Source organism: Labrus mixtus, chromosome 8, assembly GCF_963584025.1.
Source record: "Labrus mixtus chromosome 8, fLabMix1.1, whole genome shotgun sequence".
Taxonomy (NCBI): Eukaryota; Metazoa; Chordata; class Actinopteri; order Labriformes; family Labridae; genus Labrus; species Labrus mixtus.
Window position 1 is genome coordinate 19,758,291 of NC_083619.1, and position 13,558 is coordinate 19,771,848.

Genomic DNA, 13,558 nt, shown 5'->3' on the forward strand with positions numbered 1-13,558 from the left:
ACAGTCAATTTTCCTGATACCTGGAAAATCAAAGTCCCACATTTCCAGCAAACTGTAGAAGTATCAAAAGACAGTCCAAAACTATCAAACTCACAATAGGTTCTCAAAAAGTGATTTTCACACACACACACACACACACACACACACACACACACACACACACACACACACACACACACACACACACACACACACACACACACACACACACACACACACACACACACACACGAAACCCCCTAAGACATCAATCTTTACTCACTTTAGAAAATACGACGATCCAAAAGTTGTCGTCTGCAGTCCCTCATCAAACATTGTGGTGTACGAGTTTTTCAGAAAATCCACATAGTTCTGAATGCTTTGTTTGTGGCTCTCTGATTGGTCAAGGCTGATCTGCAGGTCCTTCAGACGCACCTCAAACTGTTTCTCTGCCTGAAGATTAAGATGCAGAGAAAAAAAGACGACAGTTTCGCTCGATATCAATATCCGAGCCTGCAACACGAGAAAACGTTTGGCTTTCTCTGATAGAGACAAGCAGGACACTCACAGTGATCTTTTTCTGACGAAGAAGCCGCAGCTCGTTATCTCTTCGGCTCTTCTCGGCTTCCAGCTCCAGGATTCTAGTCTGAAGGGCCTCCTCTCTCGAAACAGCTCGGCCTTTGACCTTGTTGACCTGGACAAGAGGAAAAATGAAACACATCATGTCCTGAGTGCAACATAGTTATCTGAAAACACTTCAAAGTATCAAAGACGTTGACGTTAAGGTGCTCTAATTGTTTATATCAAATAGTGAAAGGACAAATGTTTTCATGAAATGTCAAGATTTATCACTTTAACTCTGAAAAATGTGGGTACAGAGTGGTCGAAAAAAACATTGGAATATGGGTGCAGGTAGCCTAACGGTTACTGAGTGCACCCCATGTACAGAGGCATATTCCTCCAAACGGGCTGCCCGGGTTCGAATCCGACCAGGGGCTCTTTTCCTGCATGTCATTGCCCACTATCTCTCCCTGATTTCTGACTCTATCCACTGTCCTATCTCTACAATAAAAGCACAAAACACCCCAAAAAAAACCCATTAAAAAAACCATTGGAATATTTGTAATGTTATTTATTGATGTTTCTTCAAATTCTGAAAAATACAAAATGTAAAATTGGTTGTAGTGTTGTTAAGACAATGTGACCAAGTTGCATTTATTCATCTTGATGACTTGATGATGTAGACTGTAGCAATCAAAGCTTACCAAAAGATACAAAAGAGAAATATTTATTGGAAAAATACTTTCTATTTTGCATAATGCATTGTTTTCTATGTACGTCTCATCTGTCACTGAACTGTCTTTTAGCTGTACCTGCTGTTTGACGTCTGATAAAGCCGCCTCCAGCTGCCGGCTGAGGGCCTGACACTCCGACGAGCGCTGGTCCAGCTGTCGGTTGCTGTAGCTGAGAGCTTCCTCCTGACCCGCAAGTCTCCGAACCAGCTCCAGGTTTTCCTGCTGCAGATTCTCCATCTGTCTACAATCACATGTTAAATTCATTCAAATACATTTATTTATCTGTACAAAAAATACAAACATGCTCACCAGAGCACAAACACAAGAGGACTTCTTACTTTTGGACAGAATTCACCCTCTCTTGTATTTGTAAATTGGCCTCATGGATGGAGTTCTTCATTTCCACAGAGGATGACAGCAGTTTAGTCTGACTCTCCATCTGAAGGAGTCAAATGTAGAATTTATAACCTCCTGCATTCGTCTCAACTGAATGAAGAAAACAAGAAGCTTCATGATCACACAGAAAACGGTGCAGAATAAAAGATCATTCAATGCTATTTGCTATTCAATGCCACAATCTAGCCGACACAAAAAGGGGAAGTTTTCAAGGCAGCAGTTCATCAACATTCATAGAAAGATGTTGATGGATGAAAAGGACGCACACTGCACAACAATGACTGGGTCCATATGTTAGTATGGCTGTAAAGGAACTCATCCCACTGCAATCAGACAATCTCACTGCAGGACCAAAAACACAAGATGCGTCGACAGACACATGGGGTTGGTGCTATCGCCTACATTTTTACATTCTCTGACCTCAACGGCTCACTTTTCCACACCTTAACCTGCAGTTGCCTAACGGACTCTGACTGTTCTGAGCACTTCCTCTCTGAGCGCCGCAGGTTCTCCTGGCACTCGAAGAGACTCTGCTCAGCTGAGCTCAGTAACTCTGGTAACGACTTCAGCTCCTCCACACGCCTCTGCAGCTCCTGCCTCACCTGGGCACCGGAGGACGGCAGAAGGAGTTGGATATGGGAGAACAGAAAAAAACACAAGCCATAACATGTGACACTCCTCTGAAAGTGACGCTCAAAGCTGGGTGTTATCCTTAAGGTGTGCAGAACGTGCCAAGATTGATCTTTAAAATGAGCCCCAGCAGTTGTTAGCTGAAGTGTTTTGCTCCAAAGAATTAACGTCAGAGGTTTTGTAGTTTGCAGAACCAGGTGAAAAAAAAACTTTTTTAATGCTTCTCTTGCTTTTCGGCTACAAAAACAGTCGGAGTAGCCATTCAGCAGCAGGAGATAGAGCTGAACATACTGAGAAAACACAACAGTATTGTACAAGTGCAATAACAAAGAAATGAAGAGAAAGAACATCATTCAAATATAGTCAAATGTACATGATGGTATTCATTGTTTTGGAAATCAATTATTTAATGAAAAAGGAACAGTCGTCATACAGAGGGGCAGGTGCTTACCTTCTCAACTTCTGAATCGTTCTCATCTCTCGTCTTCTCTGTCTCTCTTAAAAGATTTGCATATTTCATCCTCAGATCCTCTACCTCGAATTGAAGCTCTGCAGCCTGGAAATCAAAAACAGGGAAGTAAAACCTTCTATGATTGAAACAGTTTGAGCAAAGCACAAAATTAGATTTTTGTTTATGGCAAAAAAAAAAGAGACAAAAAAATGATTTAAAGTTAACTTGTCACTACTATGCTTTGTATTTTCTCATATTATGACTCTGGCTTTCTTCCCCACAGTGTTTTGTTTTTTTACCTAATCGGAAAACAGACTCTAAAACATCTAATTTACATATAAAATAATGGCAATAAATTTGCAATGTTAGGTTTTTAGGCCGTACAAAGTTAGCTTTCAATAAAAATTGGCGCGTTTAAAAATCTTGCTTCCTGTAAAATGTGTGTCCGACCTAATCTTCCCCTTTGAGCTCTTAAAAACAAATCACAAGAAAGAAAAAAAAAAAGGTAAAAAGCTAAATGAGCAGATGTCAACCTGAAACTGGCACTTCTCAGTTTGATGTTTCCTCTCCTGGGACACGATCTTCTCTTCTATCAGGGCCGACTCAGAATCAGCCAGCTGCTGCTCCAACTCCGCCACTGACGCCTGGAAACACACCAACACCAAAACATGATCGAAAAAGAAAAATGAGAGAGAAAATGCTGGTTTCCAGCTTCCTCACGAATAAGACCTTCATTTTACTGTTTGTTCTTATTTAGTCTTTTATTTGTACTGTGTTCATAAAGTCTATATTTGTATAGTATCACTATGTAAGTATTTCTTTAAGTCTAATGATTCTGTTTTAATCCTTAAAGCCTCAAAGCCAGGGACAGGGATACAAACTCAACCACAGCTAGAAACCTGTACGCATGGCTTCTTCCCTGTTTTACATATGAAGCAATTTATTGCATGTGTCAGTGTTAAATAAACGGACAAAATAAAATAAAAGATGCGCATTTACATTAAGGCGAAACAGAATTGCCAAATGAGAAAGACTGACAGATGATCCTCTCTTTGCAGGTAAGCAATAAGAGGTGTGAGTAATTAAAGGAAACATATTCACAACAGGGTTTTAATGCTGTTTACAGTAATGACACATGCATGCAAGCTGTTCGGCAAGCTGTACCTTCAGTGTTGCATTATTGACGCTGAGCTCTCCATTTTCAGCGCCGAGTTTTTCAACTCGTTGCATCACAATTTCGTTGGCTGCGTTGAGCTCGTCCTTCTCCTTCTGCAGCCTCCCTGTCACGTCTGCAATGTGGCTGTATTGATCACACACATTAAAAATTCATTAGTGAAAATTGATTTCCACAATCAAAAGGGGGCGGTGTGTGGGAAAGAAGACAAAAAAATGGCCAACCTTTTCAATATCTCTATATGAGCTAAAAGTTGGTTGTTCTCATCTGTCATCTGCTCCTTTTGTTTACTCCTCGAGTCTCTTTCTGAGCGGGCGTTTGCCAGCTGAGCATCCTGAATGCCAAACAAGTTAAAAAGTTAAAGCACAATCCTTAACAGACACTTTGAACAGAACCACACAAAAAAACAGACTTTATACCTTTTCTCTCAATTGTTCATAGCATTTCTCAATGGCGACCTCGAACCTCTCAGCTCTCAGTTTCTGTGCTCGCGTGGCTTTTTTGAGGGATAGCTTGTCTTGTGCTGCCTTTTCAGTCAAAGACGTGATGGACACTTTCAGATCGTCTACCTCCAACTTTTGCTCCGTTAAGGTTCTCTCTAAAGTCTGGGGGGAAAAAAAACATTATTTTAAAAAGATACGTTTGATTATTACGCCTTTACTTCATAGTATCTCAAAGATATCCATGTTGTTGACTTTAGTAGCACCTGTGGAGAGATAATCAATTATCATAGATTATTAGATTTGTCTTTCCTCTATTGGCTCCCTGTCAGTTTAAGAATTGATTTTAAGATTTTACTGATCACTCTTAAAGCTTGTTTTATTGGGTGCTGCATGGATTACATCTCTGAAATGCTGATCGCTTATGAGTCATCTCGCAACCTGACATCCTCAGGTTGTTCTCTACTGGTCATTCCAAAGTTGAGACTCAAATCTAAATGTGACCGTGCTTTTTGCCACTTTGGAACGGCCTGCCTGAGGAGAGAATTTGAAACTTCTTCGAAATCACTTCATAAAACTCACTTTTATAGACTTATTTTTTATGTGATCTCACTTTTTAAATGTCATTTTCTTTTCTCTTTTTTTTTTTTTTAATCCTTTAACTGCTCTAAATACATTTTGACATTCCTTGTCCGTATTCTGATGCCCTCTGATTACGGACCTTTAAGGCTTCATTTACTTATTTATCAATCATTTGTTCTTCATGTGTTTTTATTTCCTGTGTGTGTTATAAACTTTTCATCATTTTGTTGAGATTGTATTCTTTAATTATATTTCTTTATCATTTAAACTGCCTTTTGAGACCTGCTTGTTGTATGAATTTCATTCCTTCATTTGCATTTATTCTTGTTGATATTTGCATTTGCATTTCGTTCTGGCCTTTTTGTCTGAATTGTTTAGACTACTCTGTGTATCCCGACTCTGAATGTTTATCATGCTCTTTTCATGAGCTCCTGCCCTTGCTTCGTCTGTCATGCACTTTGTAAACCTCTGTTTTTAAAGGTGCAATTTTAATTAAGATGGAGATGAGATTTATTTTTGTGAAGTTTTATTTTATAGATATATAATATACATTATTTGATTTAATGCTAATTTCATTTACATTTATAATTTGTACTTTACAAGAGTATCTGTTTGATATGATGCACTTTGCCTTTAAGGTTACCCGTGGTTACGGTTTGAGGAGTGATATTGCTTTAAGACAAGTAAGGTGTCAATGTTGTTGTTGTTCAGTCAGGTTATGTCATGCTCTGTTACGGACGGACATTAAAAGTATGAGACGCACAGCAGAAGTTGTCCCTGTACTTTTACTTACCCACACCCGAGTATATATATCTTTAATTAAGGATGTTTAGTGTTATAGTTAATGGCAAGACAACTGAGGATAATCAAAATCATCCAAGAAGCGCCGTTACAATAATTATAATGAACAGAAGAGACTGGTTTTAAAATCAGCAGACATTAATAAAAACAGTATGCCTCAACACACACACACTGCGATGAAATGACATCCAAGTGAATGTAAATTCTTTAGATCAGTTTACAGAGTGATGGCGGATAGAGGCGTTTTTTTTTTTACCCGTAGCTGCACAGTCAGGCGATTGTTTTCCGCCTCCTTGTTGCGTAGCTGCCCCTGCAGGTGAGCACGAGTTGCCTCCAAAGACTTGGTGATGTGGACGGTACCTTTAATGTTCTCCTGCAAAGATAATGATAGCGAGGTGCTTTCCAATGAGGTCTTCAAGGTCTATCCGAAACTCTAAATGAAAACGTCTTCTGTGCCTACCTGCTCTTCTCTCCGCTCAGCCATCAGGTCCTCCACTCTCCTCTCCGTCTCGCTCAAGTCTCTTTTTAAACGCTTAAGGACAAAAATGACAGCAATCAATACATGATATGAGACTATAATTTAGAATTATATTTATAAAGTACAAAACATGAATTCTCACAGAGTAGATGTTTGTATGTAATATAATTCAGATCATAATAATTAAGAACATAATGTGGCTTTGTTGGATCACTCAGTCTTTGCATTAACTTTACCAGTATCCAGTCAATAGAATTGACCCAGATTAACCCTTTCAGTCTCCACAATTCACATCTACCAATTAAAGCAAAAAGCTTAAATATCTTTAATATATGTAATAATAATATAATAATAATATACGTAATTAAACATTCACCTCATTTTCACTCTCGGCCTGAGAGAGCTTCTTCAATAAAATATCAATTTGGTGGTCTGCATCAATTTGTTGAGCCTGTATGCAAAGACACAGGTTATAAAATACACGTTAAAAGGGAGTGAGAAAAGAAATCCAAGACACCTTTGGATAAGGTGTTTATTATGATCATATAATGGCCACAATAATTCTACTGCTAGTTCTGACAGACCTATGGCTAGTTATCCTGAGCATACATGTATACAAGGCAAATATATTCTGACCAACCTCTGTCTCTTGGAGCTGTTTCAGTTTCTGTCGGACAGACTTATTCATTCTTCTGAAGTCCTCCAACTTCTCCAGCAAAAGTCCTCTCTGCCTTATAATTCTACGTTTGTCTGTGGCACACTGCCTTGAATCCTTAATAAAGAGAAAAACAAAGTAAGAATAGTGTGACATGAATTCAATTTAGAATTATTCTTAATAGGGTTACATTTCTTTGGTGTTTGCAAAGTAAGTAAACAAAAGAAAAAACATACTGTGAATCCATCCTCCATGGCATCTTTAAAAGACACGAGCTGTATGGCAGCAGAGTTTGCAGCTGCTTCTGCATCTGTCAATATTTTCAGGAAATTGCTTTTTCCATCCACAGCAAAGTTTCCACAGCTAAATGACAAACAGGAAGGAAACGGTTGAAATAATTTAGGCTTGGCTGCAGTGAGGATATCTATATCCTCTCATATTAGGCAGTATGATCAAATGTTTATGCATTATAGGACCTCACCAATTGATGTCAGCCTCTGGGGTTCTTGTTTGGAGACTGCTGTGGGCTCTGTTTCTTCTCCATGGCTCCTGAGAGGTAGCGAGATCAGCACAGCTGAGACTAACATCCTCCCTGGTAGAGCTGAAACCAAGAGGGGGACTGTGGAGTTCATCCTCTGGAGACATAGGCTACTATTCCTACTGACAAAACAAAATACAATCTTAATAAATGACAACATACAGTTTGAGGGGAGAGAGTTAGTTAACACTAGACGTTTTAAATTACCTTAGTATCCCCGTATTCTCAACTATTAAATTAAAAAGACAAATTTGACGATGCAAGCTACCTGAGCTTACTCCATGGCAACTGGCAGTCCACAATATCAGGATAAGTGGCTGCTAAGCTTTACGTTGTATTACAGACAGAGAGCATGTTGTTAATTCTACGAGACAAAAATCATTGACCTTAAACTATGAATGTTCGAGCTTAAAAATTGCACTCCGTAAACAAGTAACACAACTGAAAACACAAATATTACTTACAAAAAAAAGAGTCGGTTGCGAACAACGCTACTCCAAACTGAAGAGCCCCCTCCTGGACGGTCAATCGGATTGGTTAGCTCTGAGGCAACGTGATGACGCAGACCTATTTTTCTCTCTACTGATTCGTTCCGAGATGAAAAAGTGGGCGGGACGATATTTGATTAAACCAGAGAAGAACCAATGAACAGGAGGAAGCTAATAGTGTTGTTGATACCATAGAAACAAAACGGAAGTGTACTGCTAAGGTATCTGTAGCTCCTCTAAAAAAAATAAAAAAAAAAGCAAGTTAATAAGATTGTAAACATTTTGTGCACAGACGATTACGCGAAACCAAAAAGCTTAGCATAGCATTGTGCAGAAACATAGTTAGTTGTCATATAATTGTTTTGGTCGCGTGGCTTGTAGGCGAGCTGGTTCTTCTGCAGAGTGGAAATGTTCAAAGCAAAAATCCTGTTTGTTGGTCCAAATGAGGTAAGTCAATGCAAAGATGAACATGCATAACCTTTGTTGTAGATAGATAAGAACTAACGGAGGCAGCTGAGCAGCTTTTAGCGGCTTAGGAGATAAAAAATAGTAATTATTCCTGCAACGTTATTGTTACGTTACGTTATTTAACTCATACGTATGCTTACGTTTCTCTATGTGTGTCTGGCTTGGCTATATGTTGTTCAGCAATCTGGCAAAAACTTTAACCTCAGAAAAGTAATAGATTGTATTTTTCACAGCGTACATACTGACTGGTCAATGATAGGACAGCATAGATGATGGCACTCATTACATGATGGTTCAGTTACTTCTAATTCTACGAGAAAGTCAAAAACAATAAAGATCAGCCCCATGTCACTGTTCTCCACTAAAGAAGAAAATAATTAAAAAATACTCAAGTTTAAGTACCTTCAACAGAATAATGCTGCCCTACAAAGGCAAAAGACCTGAGAAAAATGACTTTAAAGTCTTTTTGTTGTCCAGCCAAATGAGTTGCAGGCAGAATATTGGAAATGTGGCAATTCTTTGTCTTTTTAATGAGGTTATTAATGTTCATCAAAAATATTTAGCTCAAACATGACCTTTGACCCTCATTTGGAAGTTAAGGTACTCTGCCTTTGCATTGGTCATGCCAAGGCAAAAGGCATTAACTTCCATTTGATACTGTATATCACTTGGTTACATGGTTAAAATAACACAACCAACACTATTTCTTTGTTACACTTTAGTCAAGCTACTGTGTGTGTCAGAAGCGCTTGATGACAGATATTAAAACAAAGGCATAACACCTTAACTCCACTGCAGTGAAACAGTAACTTCACTTTGATCCACAGCGATACCAAGGCAGAAGACCTTAACTCAGTTTGAGTATTTCTGAATGCTGCAGTACAAAGGCAAAGACCCTGATGAGTGAAGTTACTGGACTCTGCCTTGGTTTCTCCAGGGCTTTTGGAAGTTAAGGCAAATACAACCTACTATTTTCTCAAAACAACAACAACACAATTGACTCAAGATATCTTTCCACATAATAAAGCACATCTGTAATGTTCCAAAAATGACCAAAACTCATATTTGAAAAAATTGAAGTTACTGCCTTTTGCCTTTGCAGGGCAGAATAATGCAGGGTGAGCGAGGACCAGTGGTGTGGTACTTCTAAATCTCCCCTGATTCACACTATTGATTGACTGACAGTATTTGGTAGGATGCGGCAACTTCTAGTATGGTGAAGGGATGACCCTCCCTACTCGGTCTCTAATTGGCTAGTACACACTAACTCAACATGCAAGAGGATTCTTACGTCACTGTTATTAACAAAGGCCGTTTTTTCTCTGCTGGACGGGACACTTGGGGAACAATTGAGAGTATGCCCACTTCTTCAGGCACCTCTACACCACTGGCGAGGACCCTATATTAATAAGGCTTCACCAACCAGAGCCCTAACATGTAGAGAGAGTTCACCCTTCAAATGTTATTGGAAACAAATATGTGTTACTTGCTATGACAAAACCAAAAGGTTTCTGTGAAAGAGGCCTAGTCAAAAAATTAAGTGATGTGACTAAGATCATGATTTCTTTTTTTTTTTCAGAGTGGGAAAACAGTTCTTGCTAATTTTCTCTCCGACACCACAGAGTTTGTCGGAGGTGAATACAGTCCTACCCAAGGAGTAAGGTATAACAAAACCTGTGTCCCAATTGACTTTGTCTTCAGTACTGCACTGAAACTTTTCTCACTGAGTAAAGTCCCAGATAAGATGGAAATACATTAAACAAAATATTTGGAAAATCATTTTAAATTTAGTGTCAAATCAAGTGAATAAGTAAACAGCTCTCAATGTCCACTGATTTCTTTTTTTAAGGATACTCGAATTTGAATCACAACCTGAAAACATCAGAGACAACAGGGTTTACGAGGTGGAGCTTTGGGATTGTTCCGGAAATTTCAAGTAAGATAAATTACTTTTAACAGAGGTTGAGATCTTACCCTGTTGATTATTTTGATAGTAGGAAAATAAATCACTGTACATAATTGACTTTCTTTTAAGACTCTTGTCCAAAGATACAGATGTTCAGTATATATTCTCTTTATAGATTTGAATCCTGCTGGCCAGCACTGATGAAGGATGCCAGCGGTGTTGTGATCATTTTTAATCCAGATGTTTCCACTCACCTAGATGAATTAGAGTTGTGGCATTCGATGTTCATTTACACTCAAGGTTTGCAAGCTGAACAGTGTCTACTCATCGCTCACCACAAGCCTGGCAGCGAAGTGAAAGACAAACGGCTGTCTTTAGGTATTTGTACTGCAGGCCTCACAAAGCTGTTGCACGAGTTGTTTATATTTTATATTAACAGCCTAACATGTTTATTGTTTCTGATGCAGGCTCAAAATTGAGCGGGCTGCCGCTCATTCACTGGAACCTGGAGGATGAACCACAGCATGTGAAGCCAGCTTTCCACAGATACTTGGAAAATGTTTTAAAAACAATGTCGGAAAGTCGAGAACGAGAGGAGATGTCTATCATTACATAACGGCAAAATCTGCAAAACATGCCGCTCGATGAAGAAAAACTCTCACCATTGGCAGTCTCTCTGTAAATGTGATACTCGTAAACAATTCCCATTTTTAATTATTGATAAGTCCTTGCAGTCTTACAACAGTGAATGTTATCATCAACCCTTTGCAAACCTTCCTTTCCTACAATAAGTCAGGTATTTTCTACAAGACCCTAAAGTAGTCTTCATTTGTTGTGCTTTTGTATTTTTTCATTGCATCTCTGTTTTAAATAAAAGATTTACTCAAGCTGGAAATAAATACTCAAGGGAGAATATATATATTCTTCTGACTATAGACATCTGTTTATTTTGAAATGTAAGTGCAGGTTGTTGAGAATGTGACATTTTGAAGTGCAGAGGGAAAGAGACAAGTACAACTTTCAGACATCATATCCGATAATGCCTCCTTTGCCGATACACTCTCCAATGTAGAACCACATCAGTACTTCGGTGGCCACAAGTCCATTCCTCAAAGCATCCTACAAAAAAGGACAAACAAAGTTTCAAGTTTAGCTCAGGAGAATGGCTTTTGTAACAGACTCATCAATTAGAACATGTTAACAGTCACAGACTACACACACACACACTCTCGATACCTTCATGTTTCCAAGGCCAGCTTCATGCAATGCAGTACATCTGATGTGTACAAAGTCTGTTATTGTTAATATATTTTAAATCCTCCCCAACAACCCCTGATTTCTGTGAGTCATTTTCAATTGAACTAATTGAGATGGCACAAAATCACTTTGGTTATACGTGCTGCTAGCAAAAACTATTTTGAACAAGTAATGTCTTTTGTATATGTAGGTCAACTTGATTTTAACCATGTACTGTTGCACAAAATAACCACAGCATTCTATAAACCAACATCATGTACATAATAATAATAATTTATACTTTATTGATCCTGCGAGGGGAAATTTGTTTTTACACTCTGTCCAGTAAACATGCTACACAAACATGCTCAAACAGGATCCTATGGACACAGTGGGCGCTCCTGAGCTGGTGTGTGTGTGTGTGTGGGGGGGGGTGCCTTGCTCAAGGGCACCTCGGCAGTGCTCAGGAAGTGGATTGGCACCATTTCCAGCGACCAGACCAATTTCCGGACTTGGTCTTTAGCTCTGCTATCTGAAATTTTATATTTAAAGTCAATAAAATATAACAGGTTAACGTAAATTTAGGACTAGATTATGTTTCCAAATTGTGTAGGACCACTTTTTTAAGAATTGGAACTAAAAATGTCACTACATTTAAACGCAAACTTTTCACCAGAGGCTTCACAAACAACGTCTCTGTGAGGACTCACCCTTATTGTTGTTTGTCTCAAGCGTCCTGCCTGATAGCTTTTGATGAGGCCCGATGCGGCCTCTATAGCCTTTGGGATTTCAGCAGGTGAAGGTGGGACGAGCTCCACGCGGGCATAGTGCCAGAAGGTGGTCAGTCGGGGTTTGGAGTATGTGACAGCGGCTGCAAGAGAGACAAACAAACTTAATGTTATATACGAACAGCTGTAGCTGAGGAGCACAGTTAAACGCTAATGTTCCAGTCTACTTCTCCAAAGACAAAATGTACTTCGAAAAAGACCAAAATATTGCTGGCCTATTTTGTAAACAACACCTGTAGGCTACTTAGTTTGAAGTATTGACACCTGAGCTTGGTTAACCGTACTAGAGGTCACACTAAACTTGTGCAGAAATATGAAACAACTTGGCCTACCTAGATAGTGCTGTATACTTCGGTCATCTATCTAAGTTTTCAATTGTTTAAAACACGACAGCGAATGAACTTACAACCCACTAAAGTAGGAACTTTAGCAACGAGTTTCTGAACAGCTTGAGCCATGATGCAAAGCGTCCTGCAGAGCAGAATACAAAAAAAAGGGAAGAAGACAAAGTGTCGAGACTGTATTTCCGGGTCATTTCAAATTAATAAGCGTCAAGTGACATTTATAAGTAGCCTACAATTGTGCTTTTCAAAATAAAAGGTAGTAGGAGTGTAGAAGAATACTGCTGTCAGCAGTAGAATAAGTAAAGACATAATCAAATTCAATTCGTGTCCTATAAGATAAACCAAGAGGTTGATGTTTCTTCAATGACATTTTTAAATTAAGCCATTTAGCAGATGAAAGACAAACTGGACTATCATTATTTTATAAAAAAAAATAGCCTAACAGTGAAACAGTCTTCATTTAAACTGCAGCACAAAAGTTTATAGAAGAATGAAACTAGGCTATAACTAAGATTCCTAATCAGGTTTATCAGCCTACAAAAATCTGAAGAAACAGTTTGACAAAATCGTTTTTTATCTGCATTTGTGCACTGTCTAAAAAGGAGGAAAAGAAAGGATTTAAAGGTGTTCGTTATGACATGGATGACTATATCATTACTCACTCTCCTCTGAGTCACCCTGCAGTCTGTGTTAAAAGCTGATGCAGTACTGAATAAAGTACAAATGCAGGACATAGAGCTTACAATAATTTCACAGGCAAAATGTACCTAGGTTGTCTGTTTGATTTAAAGTTACAAAGATTCTTTACATTATACTTTACTTTAAGACTTTTTCAGCAAAACTTACTACAAGGATATCTCAAAATCTAACAACTTCCCCATATACCCGTAGCTGTGATTGTGAAAAGGT

At 38.7% G+C, this 13,558-nt stretch overlaps 3 protein-coding genes across 7 annotated transcripts; 1 reads left to right on the plus strand and 2 right to left on the minus strand.

The window, feature by feature from the left end:
- Positions 1-258: 258 nt before the first annotated feature.
- LOC132979297 (outer dense fiber protein 2-like) lies at positions 259-7,895 on the minus strand. Of its 5 annotated transcripts, none has more exons than XM_061044985.1 (17): positions 7,688-7,895; positions 7,363-7,538; positions 7,118-7,244; positions 6,867-6,998; positions 6,603-6,677; positions 6,209-6,280; positions 6,005-6,121; positions 4,345-4,530; positions 4,150-4,259; positions 3,916-4,051; positions 3,285-3,395; positions 2,752-2,856; positions 2,114-2,272; positions 1,613-1,713; positions 1,353-1,515; positions 548-673; positions 259-432 (listed from the first exon to the last, which is right to left on the minus strand). In XM_061044985.1, exons 2-17 carry the CDS (start codon positions 7,524-7,526, stop codon positions 259-261), a joined length of 2,058 nt encoding a protein of 685 aa, XP_060900968.1. In that variant the 5' UTR covers positions 7,527-7,538; positions 7,688-7,895. The 5 variants fall into 5 exon arrangements, with proteins under 5 accessions (XP_060900968.1, XP_060900967.1, XP_060900966.1 ...); XM_061044984.1 differs by having other exon boundaries at positions 7,363-7,541; XM_061044983.1 differs by having other exon boundaries at positions 7,627-7,895.
- A 197-nt stretch (positions 7,896-8,092) lies between these two features.
- ift22 (intraflagellar transport 22 homolog (Chlamydomonas)) lies at positions 8,093-11,180 on the plus strand. Its single transcript, XM_061044989.1, has 5 exons — positions 8,093-8,354; positions 9,955-10,037; positions 10,225-10,311; positions 10,457-10,659; positions 10,749-11,180. Exons 1-5 carry the CDS (start codon positions 8,316-8,318, stop codon positions 10,895-10,897), a joined length of 561 nt encoding a protein of 186 aa, XP_060900972.1. The 5' UTR covers positions 8,093-8,315; the 3' UTR covers positions 10,898-11,180.
- A 20-nt stretch (positions 11,181-11,200) lies between these two features.
- Positions 11,201-12,828, minus strand: LOC132979300 (ATP synthase subunit g, mitochondrial-like). Its single transcript, XM_061044991.1, has 3 exons — positions 12,712-12,828; positions 12,228-12,388; positions 11,201-11,400 (listed from the first exon to the last, which is right to left on the minus strand). Exons 1-3 carry the CDS (start codon positions 12,761-12,763, stop codon positions 11,302-11,304), a joined length of 312 nt encoding a protein of 103 aa, XP_060900974.1. The 5' UTR covers positions 12,764-12,828; the 3' UTR covers positions 11,201-11,301.
- Between the last annotated feature and the right edge of the window lie 730 nt (positions 12,829-13,558).